The sequence below is a fragment of the Telmatherina bonti genome, assembly GCF_933228915.1.
Source record: "Telmatherina bonti genome assembly, chromosome: 23".
Lineage (NCBI taxonomy): Eukaryota > Metazoa > Chordata > Actinopteri > Atheriniformes > Telmatherinidae > Telmatherina > Telmatherina bonti.
In genome coordinates, this window is record NC_136632.1 from 19,074,624 (window position 1) to 19,096,675 (window position 22,052).

At 41.7% G+C, this 22,052-nt stretch overlaps 1 protein-coding gene across 6 annotated transcripts in view; it reads right to left on the reverse strand.

The window, feature by feature from the left end:
* nav3 (neuron navigator 3) overlaps positions 1–22,052 on the reverse strand; it is a gene marked incomplete at its 5' end in the record, with an annotated part of 209,255 nt that overhangs the window by 18,034 nt on the left and 169,169 nt on the right. For all 6 annotated transcript variants that reach the window (XM_079263304.1, XM_079263306.1, XM_079263303.1 and 3 more), the window contains 3 exons: positions 1,190–1,314; positions 1,621–1,732; positions 2,645–2,728. In XM_079263304.1, coding sequence (XP_079119430.1) covers positions 1,190–1,314; positions 1,621–1,732; positions 2,645–2,728 — 321 coding nt within the window. The remainder of the gene's footprint in view (positions 1–1,189; positions 1,315–1,620; positions 1,733–2,644; positions 2,729–22,052) is intronic.

Genomic DNA, 22,052 nt, shown 5'->3' on the forward strand with positions numbered 1-22,052 from the left:
TCCTAACTGTGTAACCTAGCAACAGTGTCACGATGGCAGACTCTGAGGAAGGACAGTATACAGCATACTAGGGTCGGAAAATCAAATTGGAAAAATCGGAAGTTGTGATTTTTTTCTTCACAATTTTAAAATGGATTTTTTTTGTTAAAAAAAAAAAATCTTTTTTTTCAAATAAATAAAAGGAATGCACTGTAAACATTTTTTTGTCATTTTTAGTGTTTTTTTTATTGATCTTTTTACTAGTCTTTTTGGGCATTATAGCAGCAGAATGATGGTCTGGCTACTGCGTTGTGTTACTGCGTTGTTCTTATTGAAATAAAGAAAAATGAGAAGCAAAAAAAAAAAAGTTTTATACATTTTTTTGTTTTTAATCTACAAAAATCAGCAATATCGGAGAATTGTGAGAACTGCAATTTAATTCGAATCGGCACCCAAAAAAATCAGAATCGAATCGAATCGTGACAAAAGCATATCGTCACAGCCCTACAGCATACAGTAGGTTTCAGATATTTATGAACAGTCAAACCTAAGCATCAAAAGCATGCGAGAGATTGGGAAGGCACATTGTGATTCGATTACATGTGAGTTTCACATTTATTCACTGTCTGATGCACTTTAGTCTGCAAACTCCCACTTTAACATGTAAAAAATAGAAAAGCATAATTGCAATAGGGTGGAAATGATGTGGAACTAAACAAGGAGCTCTTAAGCTCATGCAACCATGTAAAGAGTGCTCAATGCATTTAGAATATTTACGAAAATTAGTGGAATCATTTGATATATTCAGAAAAATATCATTTGCATATGCAAAGAAGACATTTAATCCGTTAATGTGGGTATAATTCAATTTAGCTGCATCTAAAGTAGCTTTCATGCCAAGAATTATTCATACTCAGATCCACATTTAACAAAAATGATCTCAGTGTAGAAATATGAAATGAGTGTAGAAATATGACTCAGGAAGGGGCCAGATATTAAGGCACTTATGGTGCATGATCTGTAGGAATCCTAAAGTGAAGGAAGAAAATCCACAAGTCTTCTGGAGTATTATCACTCTGCGAAATTTTGGGTGAAAAATCATAAACATAGGCTGATGGGTTTCTTTTTCTTTTTTCCAGCATATCAGGAACGATTCCAGACTCTGCTTCCTCTTACATTTTTAATCTCCGACTCATCTTTCTTCACTTACCCAGCTCTTTTTCTTCTTCTTTTTGTCCTCTGCATCCTTGCCCAGGCTGCCCATACTGGAGTGACTGGCTGCGCTGTTAATACTGGACATACTTTCTGATGAGTGCTGCCGTCTAATTCGCAGGTCTGCAGAAGAAAAAGACAAGTAGATAGTTGGTGCAGGTTTCTGCTTGAGGTTTCGCAATGCGGTACTGAGCTTAGCTTGCATATCTGCACTGGGGGCACTTAAAGGTATAATTTAAATTCAGTTATACATAAGACAGAGCTTGTTTCCTTGACTAATCAATCTAAACTGACTGTTAAAGAATAAATACTTCAAGTAACAGGGATTCAATTTCCTTCTGAGCCAGTTAAGATAAAACATATCCAGGAATTAAAACGTGATCCCTTCAGAGAATCCTAGTACAGGGCGCCTGAAGATATGTTCATTACCTTTGTGTAGGTGGTCTGGGCCATTTAGTGCCACCTGGATGGCTGTTTGTGCGTCTGTATTCTGAGTTTTCAGCATCTCTATTGTTTCCCTCAGCTCAGCCAATTCCGACTCCTGCAGCGACAAAAAGGAGTTAAAGTCATTGTACATAGAAATAAATGCTACCTTGGAGGAAATGTAACCTTTGTAGTCCAAATGAAACAAATGCACCGGAACGGATGACCAGATGGGGGGGGGGCTATTTTTAAGGGATAAAACACCCAAGTCTGTTGGAAGACATCAGCTCCATCAATGTGAACAAATCCCTAAATTTGGCACTGACAAAGCTTTAGTGGAAAGGAATGAGAGAAAAAACTGGTTGAGGGTATTTTGAGGAAGCGAGGAGTTTGCAGATTTGTTTGAGGGCCAGCAACACCTGCTAACAGTAAAATAATCTCCACTCTCTGTTGAAGTGAGTCGATAAGATAGAAGGATGCTGCTATTTCGGCTTCTTCCTAAACCCTCTAAGGGCTGCAGATAGGGTTTCTGCTTTAATTAAAAGTCAGAATGGCCTTGTTTGACTTAGGCATCCCACCAGATCCCAGCCTGCTTTAATTTATAGAGGATTAAAACGCTGCCAGGTCTTGTCAGCCTTCTGTGTATACCATATGTGTATGAAAAGAGAATGCATCCATAATTTCTGATAGGAACACATCTTTGAACATATTGATATGGAAGTGTGATCAGTTTGTCAGCTCTCCTATATGTCTCAATCAGCTGATAAATGCTGGAGGAGTTTTGAATGAAAAAAATGTTTAAGAAAGCCATGGGTCGTTCATGTAAGCAGTCATGTTAGAGAAATACTGTGGAAACAAATCAATTTGTCATAAAACCTTTTATGATGCAAAAACAGAAAATCCCTTAACCTTTGTTACATTAAAGTGCGTTATTAAAAGTCACAGCTGACCATTTTTAATCATTTCTTTGTTGCAGTCTTCAAGGGATTTATGTGCAACATATTAGCAGTTGGTGACTAAACTTTAGCACCTTTTGTTCAGCAGTCATGGTGAGGCTTTGCAGCCGACAGGTCATGTTACTGAGACTCTTCTCAAAGGCAGCAACCAGGTGAGCCTGCAGACATGAACACACAAAAAAACTGAGTTAAGATGCAGGAATGTTAATCAAAGTGCAGTCAGAATACAACATATTTAACAGATAGAAGAATATGCATAGTTTTTATTTACATCTACATGCTGTAGGTTCAATTCAAATAACTTATCCATCATCACTTCCTAAACTGTAAATCTAAATAAAATCCCTCCCCTGTGGAGAGAGCCTTGCTGTGCTGCTGGTTGGTGATGCTTTGAAGAGTTTGCTTGAGCAGAAGAAAACTGAGGTCCCAACGTGTGGACCATTTGTTTTCTCAACAGTCTGAAGACTCCTGAGCTGGACGGAAAAAGCTTCCTGCAAGCAAGGAGGAAGAACTGCTGCTGGGATTTCTAGCGTAGAACAACAACAAAGCCTTAACTTCTCATAAGAGCACATTAACAGAGTTAAATTGGAGGATTTTATGAGACTGCACTGTTGCGTTGAATTACTCAGTTTGGATTTGAGCATGCTCCTGAGACACAGTTAGAAAGCTCAGAGGTAAAGGTGTTCCAGCCATATCAGAGAGGATAACCCTCCCTATATTTATCTGGCACTCAAGGGTGGGAATGACAGGAACTGATTAGCAACACCATGTCATGAGCTCTATTTAACCCACAATTCAAATTTCCTTTGCTTTTATCTCGCTGAGCATATGCTTACTTTATGTATAGATGTCCGGTGAAGCCCTGTATCAGCAACTGGGTGTGTCTTTGTAAACCAGTATGTGTGTAAGAGTCTTTTTGTGAATTAAAACATCCATGTGTAAACTGCTTTTTCATCTTGCCATCCTTTGCTAGATACCCAGAGACACATGTCAAACCTGGTGTGTCACAGAGAGATGGGCAGCATGCCCAGACAGATCAGAGAATCTAATACACAAATGTCCGCACATATGAGTATATTTATGGTATAAATGACATGAATTTAGTGAATGCAGAACAATTTACTGACTAAGTGTAAAACTGCATAATGAAATAAGAAATATCCTAGTTTCCTTTGTGAGAAAAGACATGTCAGATTACACAAACACACACAGACAGAGTAGCATCCTGCGCTGCCACTTCTACTCTGCATCCCTGGCTGAATCAGCATAGGTCTCGACCTTTAGAAATGCCAACTCCTCAAACACATCCTTCTAACTCCACATCTCCTTCCAACTCCACCTGTGAACCCCGACTCCTCAGCCCCCAGCCCACCTGTCCTCCTCGAAGGAGGCGCCGATCAGAGATGAACCATCTGTCCTATTCACGTGTCCTACACCCGGTGGACATGCCTGTTTTTCTGACCCTCACTCTGATCTCGAGGGTCAAGAGAAGAGGATGAAAACCGGTCAAAGCATAAAACTACAGAAAAATCTGTATTTAATGTCACTGCTGACAGATATTTCTAATAAAGAGACAATAACAATAAGAATTAAAACCGCAAGCGGTGATATAGGCCCTCGCACCATGGCGCCGCTCGGCAGAATGCCACCGCCTCCCCTGGCAAGATCCTTCCCATGCCTCTCTCAACCTAAAGTGCAGCCAGACTGCACTTCAGGCCATTTAGGCCTTATGAACGGTCACTTCCTGTCACCAAGGGGCGGGGCTAACTTATCATCTAATTATTGACATGCACAAATGTGAAGGATATGCCTGGCATCATCTGTAGCAAATTTGGTGCAGGTTGGTTGTTTTTTGTGGGAGTTATGTCTGTTTTCCTTTTCATTGCATCACATCTGCTTTGCTGCCCCGCCTCTCCTAAACGATATCCCCTATTAAAAGAAATAGCACAACTTTTAATCACACATGCTTCTTGAGCATCCTGACTCATTTGGGTTAAAGTTGGACAAAATTCTTAGGACAAGTTCCTGAAAATGCATGGCAAAGAAAATGACAGAAATGACCCCAAAAATGGCACCCTTTTCAAAATGGCCGACTTCCTGTTGGATTTAGCCCATATATCCAAGAGACTTTTTTGAAGGTACTGGGAGGGTCTATAAGTGTGCTGAATTTTATCCATGTCAGTCAATGTAGTGGGCGGGGCTGATTGATTGAAATATTGTAGGGGGCGCTATGGAGCCATTTACTATCGTTTCCACTATGTTGTAATTTTTTTCTATTAAGTACATAACTGTCATGACTCATGGCAAGTATGGTGAAGATCAACAATTTCATGGCTTTGTTACAGGTACTTTCTGGTTCATGATATCAGACACTTGTTGTTGCCAAGGGGTGGGGCTAATTCATAGTCATATTATTGCATTGTAGATTTTGTTCATCATGGGACTGGCATCAAATGTGTCGATTCCTGTGCTGACATGTTGTTTTATGTGGGAGTTTTAGCAATAAGTCTTTGTTAATGAGACATAAAACTTTGAGGGCCCGCCCCTCCTAAACTAAATCTTCTATTAGAAGAAATAACACAACTTTAAATCACACATGCCTCCTGAGCATCCTGTGCAAGTTGGGTGTCAGTTGGACAATATCCCTAGGAGGAGTTGTTTAAAATGCATGGCAAAGAAATGACCCCAAAAATGGCACCTTTTTCAAAATGGCCGACTTCCTGTTGAATTTAGCCCATATGTCCAAGAGACTTTTTTGAAGGTACTGGTAGGTTCTCCAACTGTGCTGAATTGTATCCATGTCGATCAATGTAGTGGGCGGGGCTGATTGATTGAAATTTTGTAGGGGGCGCTATGGAGGCATGCTGCATTTATTCCATAATGTTTCAATGGGGCTTCGTTCAGGGCCTTACTGTCATCAGTCATGGCAAGTTTGGTGGCGGTCCAAGGTTCCATGGCTTGGTCACAGGTACTTCCTGTTTCATGGCGTTGGACCGCCATTCGCCATGTCCCGTTTAGCGTAGCGACTTGAGGTTTTTATTGTGGCATCATGAAAGGGTTTGACATGTTTTGGAGGAGTCTCAAGTGTTTGGGACCATTTGCTTAGAAGCATGACCCTCAAACGTGGAAAAAACCACTTCCTGTTGTAAGTGGGCGGAGCTTAGGTCTAGACCAGCAATGGTCACAATAATCTTTTCAGGACTGATCCCTTATTAATCCCTATAAGTTTTAGGGTGATCAGATCAAAATTGACAATTTTATAGTGATTTATGATGTCACGCCGCCGCATAGAACTTCGCCATGGCGTCACAGGCACGCCGTGCAGCGCAGAGCAACGTCCTTTATCAGATCTCTTCACCAACATGTTTTGTGATGCCTGAGTGAATTTGGGCCATGTGGTGTCTACCAAGCCAGAGTTATGGGTGTGTGAGCAAAAAACAACACTTTCGACCTCCAGGGGGCGTGGCTATTTCATAATCAAAATATTGACATATAGAACTCTGTAGGAGGGGACTGCCATCATATCTAGCAAATTTGGTGCAGAAATGTTGCTTTATGTGGGAGTTATATCCGTTTAATTTTTCATGGCGAGACATCAAACTTTGAGGCCCTGCCCCTCGTAAACTAAGTCTCCTATTAGAAGAAATAACACAACATTTAATCACACATGCCTCCTGAACATCCTCAGCAATTTGTGGCTCAGTGGGATAAAAGCCCTAGGACGAGTTCGTTAAAATGCGAGGTGCTAAAACGCCAAAATATTGACTTTGACCTAAAATGGCCGCCTTCCTGTCGACATTTCACCATGACATTAAGAGGATTTTTTGTTCGCCCTGTCATGTAGATCATGTGTATGAATTTTCATAAAGATTGATGACATGCAGTGGCGGGGCACCTAAAATAGGTGGCGCTCTCGTTCAGTTTCGCCCAAACATTCTGGAGCACCTCAAAATATCAAATTTTTCGTATTCCCTTGGGGGGGTACGCAAAATTTGGTGAGTTTTCGAGCACGTTCAGGCCTCCAAAAAAGCACGCGAAGTGTCCGAATAAAAATAATAATAATTAAAACCGCAGGCGGTGATATAGGCCCTCGCACCATGGCGCCGCTCGGCATCATGCCACCGCCTCCCCTGGCAACATCCTTCCCATGCCTCTCTCAACCTAAAGTGCAGCCAGACTGCACTTCAGACCATTTAGGTTTTATGAAGGGTCACTTCCTGTCACCAAGGGGCGGGGCTAACTTATCATCTAATTATTGACATGCACAAATGTGAAGGATATGACTGGCATCATCTGTAGCAAATTTGGTGCAGGTTGGTTGTTTTTTGGGGGATTTATGTCAGTTTTTCTTTTTGTTGCATCACATCTGCTTTGCTGCCCCGCCTCTCCTAAACGATATCCCCTATTAAAAGAAATAGCACAACTTCTAATCACACATGCTTCTTGAGCATCCTGACTCATTTGGGTTAAAGTTGGACAAAATTCTTAGGAGAAGTTCCTCAAAAAACATGGCAAAGAAAATGACAGAAATGACCCCAAAAATGGCACCTTTTTCAAAATGGCCGACTCCCTGTTTGATTTAGCCCATATGTCCAAGAGACTTTTTTGAAGGTACTGGGAGCGTCTACAAGTTTCCCGAATCATAACCATGTCAGTCAATGTAGTGGGCGGGGCTAATTAATTAAAATATTGTAGGGGGCGCTATGGAGCCATTTACTATCTTCTCCACTATATTGTAATTTTACTCTATTAAGGACTTTACTGTCATAAGTCCTGGCAAGTATGGTGAAGATCAAAGGTTTCATGGCTTTGTTACATGTACTTCCTGGTTCACGATATCAGACACTTGTTGTTGCCAAGGGGTGGGGCTAATTCATAGTCCCATTATTGCATTGTAGATTTTGTTCATCATGGGACTGGCATCAAATGTGGCGATTCCTGTGCTGATATGTTGTTTTATGTGGGAGGTTTAGCAATAAGTCTTTGTTAATAAGACATCAAACTTTGAGGGCCCGCCCCTCCTAAACTAAATCTTCTATTAGAAGAAATAACACAACTTTAAATCACACATGCCTCCTGAGCATCATGTGCAAGTTGGGTGTCAGTTGGACAATATCCCTAGGAGGAGTTGTTTAAAATGCATGGCAAAGAAATGACCCCAAAAATGGCGCCTTTTTCAAAATGGCCGACTTCCTGTTGAATTTAGCCCATATGTCCAAGAGACTTTTTTGAAGGTACTGGAAGGTTCTCCAACTTTGCTGAATTTTATCCATGTCGGTCCATGTAGTGGGCGGGGCTGATTGATTGAAATTTTGTAGGGGGCGCTATAGAGACATGCTCCATGTATTCCATTATGTTTCAATGGGGCTTAGTTCAGGGCCTTACTGTCATCAGTCATGGCAAGTATGGTTGCGGTCCAAGGTTCCATGGCTTGGTCACAGGTACTTCCTGTTTCATGGCGTTGGACCGCCATTCGCCATGTCCCGTTTAGCGTAGCAACTTGAGGTTTTTATTGTGGCATCATGAAAGGGTTTGACATGTTTTGGAGGAGGCTCAAGTGTTTTGGACCATTTGCTTAGAAGCATGACCCTCAAACGTGCAAAAAAACACTTCCTGTTGTAAGTGGGCGGGGCTTAGGTCGACACCAGCAATGGTCACAGTAATCTGTTCAGGACTGATCTCTTATTAATCCCTATAAGTTTTAGGGTGATCAGATCAAAATTGACAATTTTATAGTGATTTATGATGTCACGCCGCCGCATGGAACTTCGCCATGGCGTCACGGGCACGCCGTGCAGCGTAGAGCAACGTCCTTTATCAGATGTCTTCACCAACATGTTTTGTGATGCCTGAGTGAATTAGGGCCATGTGGTGTCCACCAAGCCAGAGTTATGGGTGTGTGAGCAAAAAACAACACTTTTGACCTCCAGGGGGCGTGGCTATTTCATAATCAAAATATTGACATATAGAACTCTGTAGGAGGGGACTGCCATCATATCTAGCAAATTTGGTGCAGAAATGTTGCTTTATGTGGGAGTTATATCCGTTTAATTTTTCCTGGCGAGACATCAAATTTTGAGGCCCCGCCCCTCGTAAACTAAGTCTCCTATTAGAAGAAATAACACAACATTTAATCACACATGCCTCCTGAACATCCTGAGCAATTTGTGGCTCAGTGGGATAAAAGCTCTAGGACGAGTTCGTTAAAATGCGAGGTGCTAAAACGCCAAAATATTGACTTTGACCTAAAATGGCCGCCTTCCTGTCGACATTTCACCATGACATTAAGAGGATTTTTTGTTCGCCCTAGCATGTAGATCATGTGTATGAATTTTCATAAAGATTAATGACATGCAGTGGTGGGGCACCTAAAATAGGTGGCGCTCTCGTTCAGTTTCGCCCAAACATTCTGGAGCACCTCAAAATATCAAATTTTTCGCATTCCCTTGGGGGGGTACGCAAAATTTGGTGAGTTTTCGAGCATGTTCAGGCCTCCAAAAAAGCAATTCATTTATTAGGAGAATAATAATAATTAAAACCGCAAGCGGTGATATAGGCCCTCGCACCATGGCGCCACTCGGCATAATGCCACCGCCTCCCCTGGCAACATCCTTCCCATGCCTCTCTCAACCTAAAGTGCAGCCAGACTTCACTTCAGGCCATTTAGACCTTATGAACGGTGACTTACTGTCACCAAGGGGCGGGGCTAATTTATAATCTAATTATTGACATACAGAAATGTGAAGGATATGACTGGCATCATCTGTAGCAAATTTGGTGCAGGTTGGTTGTTTTTTGTGGGAGTTATGTCAGTTTTCCTTTTCATTGCATCACATCTGCTTTGCTGCCCCGCCTCTCCTAAACGATATCCCCTATTAAAAGAAATAGCACAACTTTTAATCACACATGTCTCTTGAGCATCCTGACTCATTTGGGTTAAAGTTGGACAAAATTCTTAGGACAAGTTCCTCCAAATGCATGGCAAAGAAAATGACAGAAATGACCCCAAAAATGGCACCCTTTTCAAAATGGCCGACTTCCTGTTGGATTTAGCCCATATGTCCAAGAGACTTTTTTGAAGGTACTGGGAGGGTCTACAAGTTTCCCGAATCATATCCATGTCAGTCAATGTAGTGGGCGGGGCTGATTAATTAAAATATTGTAGGGGGCGCTATGGAGCCATTTACTATCTTCTCCACTATATTTTAATTTTACTCTATTAAGGGCATAACTTTCATGACTCATGGCAAGTATGGTGAAGATCAAAGGTTTCATGGCTTTGTTACAGGTACTTCCTGGTTCATGATATCAGACACTTGTTGTTGCCAAGGGGTGGGGCTAATTCATAGTCCCATTATTGCATTGCATATTTTGTTCATCATGGGACTGGCATCAAATGTGTCGATTCCTGTGCTGATATGTTGTTTTATGTGGGAGTTTTAGCAATAAGTCATTGTTAATGAGACATAAAACTTTGAGGGCCCGCCCCTCCTAAACTAAATCTTCTATTAGAAGAAATAACACAACTTTACATCACACATGCCTCCTGAGCATCCTGTGCAAGTTGGGTGTCAGTTGGACAATATCCCTAGGAGGAGTTGTTTAAAATGCATGGCAAAGAAATGACCCCAAAAATGGCACCTTTTTCAAAATGGCCGACTTCCTGTTGAATTTAGCCCATATGTCCAAGAGACTTTTTTGAAGGTACTGGCAGGTTCTCCAACTGTGCTGAATTTTATCCATGTCGATCAATGTAGTGGGCGGGGCTGATTGATTGAAATATTGTAGGGGGCGCTATGGAGACATGCTCCATTTATTCCATAATGTTTCAATGGGGCTTAGTTCAGGGCCTTACTGTCATCAGTCATGGCAAGTTTGATGGCGGTCCAAGGTTCCATGGCTTGGTCACAGGTACTTCCTGTTTCATGGCGTTGGACCGCCATTCGCCATATCCCGTTTAGCGTAGCAACTTGAGGTTTTTATTGTGGCATCATGAATGGGTTTGACATGTTTTGGAGGAGGCTCAAGTGTTTTGGACCATTTGCTTAGAAGCATGACCCTCAAACGTGGAAAAAACCACTTCCTGTTGTAAGTGGGCGGGGCTTAGGTCTACACCAGCAATGGTCACATTAATCTGTTCAGGACTGATCCCTTATTAATCCCTATAAGTTTTAGGGTGATCAGATCAAAATTGAGAATTTTATAGTGATTTATGATGTCACGCCGCCGCATGGAACTTCGCCATGGCGTCACGGGCATGCCGTGCAGCGTAGAGCAACGTCCTTTATCAGATCTCTTCACCAACATGTTTTGTGATGCCTGAGTGAATTTGGGCCATGTGGTGTCCACCAAGCCAGAGTTATGGGTGTGTGAGCAAAAAACAACACTTTTGACCTCCAGGGGGCGTGGCTATTTCATAATCAAAATATTGACATATAGAACTCTGTAGGAGGGGACTGCCATCATATCTAGCAAATTTGGTGCAGAAATGTTGCTTTATGTGGGAGTTATATCCGTTTAATTTTTCATGGCGAGACATCAAACTTTGAGGCCCCGCCCCTCGTAAACTAAGTCTCCTATTAGAAGAAATAACACAACATTTAATCACACATGCCTCCTGAACATCCTGAGCAATTTGTGGCTCAGTGGGATAAAAGCCCTAGGACGAGTTCGTTAAAATGCGAGGTGCTAAAACGCCAAAATATTGACTTTGACCTAAAATGGCCGCCTTCCTGTCGACATTTCACCATGACATTAAGAGGATTTTTTGTTTGTCCTGTCATGTAGATCATGTGTATGAATTTTCATAAAGATTAACGACATGCAGTGGCGGGGCACCTAAAATAGGTGGCGCTCTCGTTCAGTTTCGCCCAAACATTCTGGAGCACCTCAAAATATCAAATTTTTCGTATTCCCTTGGGGGGGTACGCCAAATTTGGTGAGTTTTCGAGCACGTTCAGGCCTCCAAAAAAGCACGCGAAGTGTCCGAATAAAAATAAGAAACGCTACAATTACAATAGGCCTTCGCACCGCCAAGGTGCTCGGGCCTAATAATAATAATAATAATTAAAACCGCAAGCGGTGATATAGGCCCTCGCACCATGGCGCCGCTCGGCAGAATGCCACCGCCTCCCCTGCCAACATCCTTCCCATGCCTCTCTCAACCTAAAGTGCAGCCAGACTGCACTTCAGGCCATTTAGGCCTTATGAAGGGTCACTTCCTGTCACCAAGGGGCGGGGCTAATTTATAATCTAATTATTGACATGCACAAATGTGAAGAATATGACTGGCATCATCTGTAGCAAATTTGGTGCAGGTTGGTTGTTTTTTGTGGGAGTTATTTCAGTTTTCCTTTTCATTGCATCACATCTGCTTTGCTGCCCCGCCTCTCCTAAATGATATCCCCTATTAAAAGAAATAGCACAGTTTTTAATCACACATGCCTCTTGAGCATCCCGACTCATTTGGGTTAAAGTTGGACAAAATTCTTAGAAGGAACTTATCAAAATGCATGGCAAAGAAAATGACAGAAATGACCCCAAAAATGACACCTTTTTCAACATGGCCGACTTCCTGTTTGATTTAGCCCATATGTCCAAGAGACTTTTTTGAAGGTGTTCGAAGAGTCTACAAGTGTGTTGAATTTTATCCATGTCAGTCAATGTAGTGGGCGGGGCTGATTGATTGAAATATTGTAGGGGGCGCTATGGAGCCATTTACTATCTTCTCCACTATATTGTAATTTTACTCTATTAAGGACATAACTGTCATGACTCATGGCAAGTATGGTGAAGATCAACAATTTCATGGCTTTGTTACAGGTACTTCCTGGTTCATGATATCAGACACTTGTTGTTGCCAAGGGGTGGGGCTAATTCATAGTCGTATTATTGCATTGTAGATTTTGTTCATCATGGGACTGGCATCAAATATGTCGATTCCTGTGCTGATATGTTGTTTTATGTGGGAGTTTTAGCAATAAGTCTTTGTTAATGAGACATCAAACTTTGAGGGCCCGCCCCTCCTAAACTAAATCTTCTATTAGAAGAAATAACACAACTTTACATCACACATGCCTCCTGAGCATCCTGTGCAAGTTGGGCGTCAGTTGGACAATATCCCTAGGAGGAGTTGTTTAAAATGCATGGCAAAGAAATGACCCCAAAAATGGCACCTTTTTCAAAATGGCCGACTTCCTGTTGAATTTAGCCCATATGTCCAAGAGACTTTTTTGAAGGTACTGGAAGGTTCTCCAACTGTGCTGAATTTTATCCATGTCGGTCCATGTAGTGGGCGGGGCTGATTGATTGAAATTTTGTAGGGGGCGCTATGGAGACATGCTCCATTTATTCCATAATGTTTCAATGGGGCTTAGTTCAGGGCCTTACTGTCATCAGTCATGACAAGTATGGTGGCGGTCCAAGGTTCCATGGCTTGGTCACAGGTACTTCCTGTTTCATGGCGTTGGACCGCCATTCGCCATGTCCCGTTTAGCGTAGCGACTTGAGGTTTTTATTGTGGCATCATGAAAGGGTTTGACATGTTTTGGAGGAGTCTCAAGTGTTTGGGACCATTTGCTTAGAAGCATGACCCTCAAACGTGGAAAAAACCACTTCCTGTAGTAAGTGGGCGGGGCTTAGGTCTAGACCAGCAATGGTCACATTAATCTGTTCAGGACTGATCCCTTATTAATCCCTATAAGTTTTAGGGTGATCAGATCAAAATTGACAATTTTATAGTGATTTATGATGTCACGCCGCCGCATGGAACTTTGCCATGGCGTCACGGGCACGCCGTGCGGCGTAGAGCAACGTCCTTTATCAGATCTCTTCACCAACATGTTTTGTGATGCCTGAGTGAATTTGGGCCATGTGGTGTCCACCAAGCCAGAGTTATGGGTGTGTGAGCAAAAAACAACACTTTTGACCTCAAGGGGGCGTGGCTATTTCATAATCAAAATATTGGCATATAGAACTCTGTAGGAGGGGACTGCCATCATATCTAGCAAATTTGTTGCAGAAATGTTGCTTTATGTGGGAGTTATATCCGTTTAATTTTTCATGGCGAGACATCAAACTTTGAGGCCCCGCCCCTCGTAAACTAAGTCTCCTATTAGAAGAAATAACACAACATTTAATCACACATGCCTCCTGAACATCCTGAGCAATTTGTGGCTCAGTGGGATAAAAGCTCTAGGACGAGTTCGTTAAAATGCGAGGTGCTAAAACGCCAAAATATTGACTTTGACCTAAAATGGCCGCCTTCTTGTCGACATTTCACCATGACATTAAGAGGATTTTTTGTTCACCCTAGCATGTAGATCATGTGTATTAAGTTTCATAAAGATTGACGACATGCAGTGGCGGGGCACCTAAAATAGGTGGCGCTCTCATTCAGCTTCGCCCAAACATTCTGGAGCACCTCAAAATATCAAATTTTTCGTATTCCCTTGGGGGGGTACGCAAAATTTGGTGAGTTTTCGAGCACGTTCAGGCCTCCAAAAAAGCACGCGAAGTGTCCGAATAAAAATAATAATAATAATAATAATAATAATAAACACTGCAATTACAATAGGCCTTCGCACCGCCAAGGTGCTCGGGCCTAATAATAATAATAAACGCTGCAATTACAATAGGCCTTCGCACCGCCAAGGTGCTCGGGCCTAATAATTAAAACCGCAAGCGGTGATATAGGCCCTCGCACCATGGCGCCGCTCGGCATAATGCCACCGCCTCCCCTGGCAACATCCTTCCCATGCCTCTCTCAACCTAAAGTGCAGCCAGACTGCACTTCAGGCCATTTAGGCCTTATGAAGGGTCACTTCCTGTCACCAAGGGGCGGGGCTAACTTATCATCTAATTATTGACATGCAGAAATGTAAAGGATATGACTGGCATCATCTGTAGCAAATTTGGTGCAGGTTGGTTGTTTTTTGTGGGAGTTATGTCAGTTTTCCTTTTAATTGCATCACAGCTGCTTTGCTGCCCCGCCTCTCCTAAATGATATCCCCTATTAAAAGAAATAGCACAACTTTTAATCACACATGCCTCTTGAGCATCCTGACTCATTTGGGTTAAAGTTGGACAAAATTCTTAGAAGGAACTTCTCAAAATGCATGACAAAGAAAATGACAGAAATTGCCCCAAAAATGACACCTTTTTTCAAAATGGCCGACTTCCTGTTTGATTTAGCCCATATGTCCAAGAGACTTTTTTCAAGGTACTGGAAGGTTCTACAACTGTGCCGAATCATATCAATGTCAGTCAATGCAGTGGGCGGGGCTGATTGATTGAAATATTGTAGGGGGCGCTATGGAGCCATTTACTATCTTTTCCACTATATTGTAATGTTACTCTATTAAGTACATAACTGTCATGACTCATGGCAAGTATGGTGAAGATCAACAATTTCATGGCTTTGTTACAGGTACTTCCTGGTTCATGATATCAGACACTTGTTGTTGCCAAGGGGTGGGGCTAGTTCATAGTCATATCATTGCATTTTAGATTTTGTTCATCATGGGACTGGCATCAAATGTGTCGATTCCTGTGCTGATATGTTGTTTTATGTGGGAGTTTTAGCAATAAGTCTTTGTTAATGAGACATAAAACTTTGAGGGCCCGCCCCTCCTAAACTAAATCTTCTATTAGAAGAAATAGCACAACTTTAAATCACACATGCCCCCTGAGCATCCTGTGCAAGTTGGGTGTCAGTTGGACAATATCCCTAGGAGGAGTTGTTTAAAATGCATGGCAAAGAAATGACCCCAAAAATGGCACCTTTTTCAAAATGGCCGACTTCCTGTTGGATTTAGCCCATATGTCCAAGAGACTTTTTTGAAGGTACTGGAAGGTTCTCCAACTGTGCTGAATTTTATCCATGTCGGTCCATGTAGTGGGCGGGGCTGATTGATTGAAATTTTGTAGGGGGCGCTATGGAGACATGCTCCATTTATTCCATAATGTTTCAATGGGGCTTAGTTCAGGGCCTTACTGTCATCAGTCATGGCAAGTATGGTGGCGGTCCAAGGTTCCATGGCTTGGTCACAGGTACTTCCTGTTTCATGGCGTTGGACCGCCATTCGCCATGTCCCGTTTAGCGTAGCGACTTGAGATTTTTATTGTGGCATCATGAAAGGGTTTGACATGTTTTGGAGGAGGCTCAAGTGTTTTGGACCATTTGCTTAGAAGCATGACCCTCAAACGTGGAAAAAACCACTTCCTGTTGTAAGTGGGCGGGGCTTAGGTCTACACCAGCAATGGTCACATTAATCTGTTCAGGACTGATCCCTTATTAATCCCTATAAGTTTTAGGGTGCTCAGATCAAAATTGACAATTTTATAGTGATTTATGATGTCACGCCGCCGCATGGAACTTCGCCATGGCGTCACGGGCACGCCGTGCAGCGTAGAGCAACGTCCTTTATCAGATCTCTTCACCAACATGTTTTCTGATGCCTGAGTGAATTTGGGCCATGTGGTGTCCACCAAGCCAGAGTTATGGGTGTGTGAGCAAAAAACAACACTTTTGACCTCCAGGGGGCGTGGCTATTTCATAATCAAAATATTGACATATAGAACTCTGTAGGAGAGGACTGCCATCATATCTAGCAAATTTGGTGCAGAAATGTTGCTTTATGTGGGAGTTATATCCGTTTAATTTTTCATGGCGAGACATCAAACTTTGAGGCCCCGCCCTTCGTAAACTAAGTCTCCTATTAGAAGAAATAACACAACATTTAATCACAGATGCCTCCTGAACATCCTGAACAATTTGTGGCTCAGTGGGATAAAAGCTCTAGGACGAGTTCGTTAAAATGCGAGGTGCTAAAACGCCAAAATATTGACTTTGACCTTAAATGGCCGCCTTCCTGTCGACATTTCACCATGACATTAAGAGGATTTTTTTTTCGCCCTAGCATGTAGGTCATGTGTATGAATGTTCATAAAGATTAATGACATGCAGTGGCGGGGCACCTAAAATAGGTGGCGCTCTCATTCAGTTTCGCCCAAACATTCTGGAGCACCTCAAAATATCAAATTTTTCGTATTCCCTTGGGGGGGTACGCAAAATTTGGTGAGTTTTCGAGCACGTTCAGGCCTCCAAAAAAGCACGCGAAGTGTCCGAATAAAAATAATAATAATAATAATAATAATTAAAACCGCAAGCGGTGATATAGGCCCTCGCACCATGGCGCCGCTCGGCATAATGCCACCGCCTCCCCTGCCAACATCCTTCCCATGCCTCTCTCAACCTAAAGTGCAGCCAGACTGCACTTCAGGCTATTTAGGCCTTATGAACGGTCACTTCCTGTCACCAAGGGGCGGGGCTAACTTATCATCTAATTATTGACATGCACAAATGTGAAGAATATGACTGGCATCATCTGTAGTGAATTTGGTGCAGGTTGGTTGATCTTTTGTATATAGTTGTGTCTTCTGTTTGTGGATCATAGACTTTTCTCTGTGGGATTTGTGCTGTGTTTATACACTGTTAGATCTGTATTTATTACAGTCATAAATTGTAATAAACTTTTATCTTGTTCCTGTATGATCACATCCTACTGCAGTTATTTAGATGACTTGAATGTATTGAATAAATGGGGAAAAGCATTTAAATTTCTTTATTTTAAAAACGCTTCAAAGTGTACAAAGTAGCTCAAATTACTTAATTAGTAACACAAAGTTATAAGTAAGAAACAATACAATCAACGAACATGTAAACAATAGATTCCACAGAAATGCTATTAAATTGTGGTTTACTAGAAAGAAAAAAAAAAAGAATCAAACACCAAAGATAAAACCAATGTTGTGTCTGTGCAGATCAGGAAACTGCTCTTCAGTAGCCACACAGCAACTGGGAATCAAGCCTTGTTTCCTTCTGAGGAGCTGGGATGTGAGTCTTCTTAGGTCCTTCACATTTATGTCATCAAGACGTCTCTGCAAAATTATACAAAAGATTGGTTAGATAAATAGAGCCACATTTTACTAACTGATGGAAAACAAAGTGAAAAGTGAAAGATCAGATTTTTTAGTGAAGGTCTGTGTCTACCAACTTTGTTCAGAGACTAAGTTAATATATTACTGTAATATCTAAAACTAATGTCTGGATGCCAAAGCAACAAGTAACATATGGAAGACAGAGCAGTAGGTAACAAGCTCAAATATAAAATTACATTTATGTTACAACAACAAATAATACATAAAACAGTTACCATTGACGAGGCTGAAGTTAGCTTCCGATCCGCAGCTTATGGCTGCAATATGTGTAAAGGGCAATTACACTGAATTTTTTGGAAACACCACCACATTAGACCAGGTACTGACAAAAAACTGGTATAGTATGTGGAATATTTTAGCCCACATTTGAAGAGTCTAAGTGTTTTAGTTTTTTGTCAGGACCTGATGTAATGTGGTCCAGATGCCAAAAAAGTCATGAAATGACCCTTATTTGCATTTTCACAAATAGAATAAAGATTTCACAAATCAGACACTATGTTTTATTGAATCTGCATAGTATGTGGAATATTTTAACCCAGGTTTTAAGAGTCCAAGTGTTGTAGTTTTTTGTCAGGACCTGGTCTAATGTGGTGTTTCCGAAAAATTCAGTGGAATTGCCCTTTACACATATTGCGAATCGGAAGCTAACTTCAGTCTCGTTTACCATTGTTGGTTATTGGAATACTGTGGAATTCCTGTAATAAATGTTTTTTATCGGTAATATCTTGAGACAAAACAGTGAACATGAAACTGCATTTTACCTGTACTACAGCTAGCCAGTCACATCTCTGGAAGCTGCAGCTCGTCTTCCTCAGACTGACCCGCTTGTCCTCGGACCGTCCACCAGCCCTGCCTCGGCCTTCCTGGCAACCTTAACATGTCATATTCATCACTGAAAACAAGTGTGTACACGGATCATCGCTGTAACAACATTCAAACATGTAAATTCTGCATTATGTCAGTGTCTGACTGCCTGTGTTAGGCTGATTCAGTCTAACATCAGCTGAATATATGCAGAAATATTAATAAAGTTAGAATTAGCCTAACAACTATAGCTAGCTTAGCACGTAGCTTAGCCTCTTCTTAGTACCACCGTTTATTCCATACGCGATATTGTCATTTTTACGTACTACTTTGCAAAAAAAACACCATAAGAGAGTATCATTTTCAGCATGACGAAGAGCCTGTTGTGTTAACAGTTACTTACCGGTTCATGTCGAGCTGAAATACTGGATGTCATCACACAGTTTGTAAATAAACTTTGAGTCTTGTGGACGGTGACGGTTCCGCTGTATTTAGAGGATGGGAGGGGTGAGGAGCAAGTTTAGCTCACTACTTCCGCCCTGTGGTGGTTTGTAGAGGTAGCAGTTGTGTGGTTTTGCTCACTACATGGTGTTTGCCACCTAGTGTTGGAAAGAATCGCTTTGAAATCTTACATACTCTGGCTTCAATAAATTGAAAAAAATAATCTAAAAGTGGATCAAATATGCCACAGTGTTTAATGAAATTGAAAAAAAAATCCCACCAGTTTTCCATAAATGGATGTTACATTATTTTTACTTTATTCAAAACAAGAATTAGCTGCTCATTCTCAGAACCAAAGCCTCAGATTTTTTCTTTTTCATGTAATCCCCCACAGTACAGACAAAGAGCAACAGGGAAGAATAATACATAAATGCTTCAAGTTTAGTTTTAATTCATTATGCTTATTAACATGCCTGTGACATTTGTTAAAAACTGTTAACATCATTTACATAAATATAGTTTTCAGTAACTTATTGTTGTAAGTATTAGCCGCACTGGATGTTTTAATCAATCCATCAACAGAGCTGATCCAATACCACTCTATCCAAGAATCCGAACAAATGTCTATAAATCAAAGAGCAATCAGTCTGCTTCTAAACAAGAAAACACATATGAAACTGATTCACATAATTAATAATTCCTTCAGATGGACCTGCATGTTCATCTGTACATACATGTCTATAAATATGGTTGGTTGTTTTTTGTGGGAGTTATGTCAGTTTTCCTTTTCATTGCATCACATCTGCTTTGCTGCCCCGCCTCTCCTAAATGATATCCCCTATTAAAAGAAATAACACAACTTTTAATCAGATATGCAGCTTGAGCATCCTGACTCATTTGGGTTAAAGTTGGACAAAATTCTTAGGAGAAGTTCCTCAAAATGCATGGCAAAGAAAATGACAGAAATGACCCCAAAAATGGCACTCTTTTCAAAATGGCCGACTTCCCGTTGGATTTAGCCCATATGTCCAAGAGACTTTTTTGAAGGTACTGGGAGGGTCTACAAGTTTTCCGAATCATATCCATGTCAGTCAATGTAGTGGGCGGGGCTAATTAATTAAAATATTGTAGGGGGCGCTATGGAGCCATTTACTATCTTCTCCACTATATTTTAATTTTACTCTATTAAGGACATAACTGTCATAAGTCATGGCAAGTATGGTGAAGATCAACAATTTCATGGCTTTGTTACAGGTACTTCCTGGTTCATGATATCAGACACTTGTTGTTGCCAAGGGGTGGGGCTAATTCATAGTCCCATTATTGCATTGCAGATTTTGTTCATCATGGGACTGGCATCAAATGTGTCGATTCCTGTGCTGATATGTTGTTTTATGTGGGAGTTTTAGCAATAAGTCTTTGTTAATAAGACATCAAACTTTGAGGGCCTGCCCCTCCTAAACTAAATCTTCTATTAGAAGAAATAACACAACTTTAAATCACACATGCCTCCTGAGCATCCTGTGCAAGTTGGGTGTCAGTTGGACAATATCCCTAGGAGGAGTTGTTTAAAATGCATGGCAAAGAAATGACCCCAAAAATGGCACCTTTTTCAAAACGGCCGACTTCCTGTTGAATTTAGCCCATATGTCCAAGAGACTTTTTTGAAGGTACTGGCAGGTTCTCCAACTGTGCTGAATTTTATTCATGTCGGTCCATGTAGTGGGCGGGGCTGATTGATTGAAATTTTGTAGGGGGCGCTATGGAGACATGCTCCATTTAGTCCATAATGTTTCAATGGGGCTTAGTTCAGGGCCTTACTGTCATCAGTCATGACAAGTATGGTGGAGGTCCAAGGTTCCATGGCTTAGTCACAGGTACTTCCTGTTTCATGGCGTTGGACCGCCATTCGCCATGTCCCGTTTAGCGTAGCGACTTGAGGTTTTTATTGTGGCATCATGAAAGGGTTTGACATGTTTTGGAGGAGGCTCAAGTGTTTTGGACCATTTGCTTAGAAGCATGACCCTCAAACGTGGAAAAAACCACTTCCTGTTGTAAGTGGGCGGGGCTTAGGTCGACACCAGCAATGGTCACATTAATCTGTTCAGGACTGATCCCTTATTAATCCCTATAAGTTTTAGGGTGATCAGATCAAAATTGACAATTTTATAGTGATTTATGATGTCACGCCGCCGCATGGAACTTTGCCATGGCGTCACGGGCACGCCGTGCAGCGTAGAGCAACGTCCTTTATCAGATCTCTTCACCAACATGTTTTGTGATGCCTGAGTGAATTTGGGCCATGTGGTGTCCACCAAGCCAGAGTTATGGGTGTGTGAGCAAAAAACAACACTTTTGACCTCCAGGGGGCGTGGCTATTTCATAATCAAAATATTGACATATAGAACTCTGTAGGAGGGGACTGCCATCATATCTAGCAAATTTGGTGCAGAAATGTTGCTTTATGTGGGAGTTATATCCGTTTAATTTTTCATGGCGAGACATCAAACTTTGAGGCCCGGCCCCTCGTAAACTAAGTCTCCTATTAGAAGAAATAACACAACATTTAATCACACATGCCTCCTGAACATCCTGAGCAATTTGTGGCTCAGTGGGATAAAAGCCCTAGGACGAGTTCGTTAAAATGCGAGGTGCTAAAACGCCAAAATATTGACTTTGACCTAAAATGGCCGCCTTCCTGTCGACATTTCACCATGACATTAAGAGGATTTTTTGTTCGCCCTAGCATGTAGATCATGTGTATGAATTTTCATAAAGATTAACGACATGCAGTGGCGGGGCACCTAAAATAGGTGGCGCTCTCATTCAGTTTTGCCCAAACATTCTGGAGCACCTCAAAATATCAAATTTTTCGCATTCCCTTGGGGGGGTACGCAAAATTTGGTGAGTTTTTGAGCATGTTCAGGCCTCCAAAAAAGCAATTCATTTATTAGGAGAATAATAATAATAATAATAATAATAATAATAATAAACGCTGCAATTACAATAGGCCTTCGCACCGCCAAGGTGCTCGGGCCTAATTAAAACCGCAAGCGGTGATATAGGCCCTCGCACCATGGCGCCGCTCGGCATAATGCCACCGCCTCCCCTGGCAACATCCTTCCCATGCCTCTCTCAACCTGAAGTGCAGCCAGACTGCACCTCAGGCCATTTAGGCCTTATGAAGAGTCAATTCCTGTCACCAAGGGGCGGGGCTAACTTATAATCTATTTATTG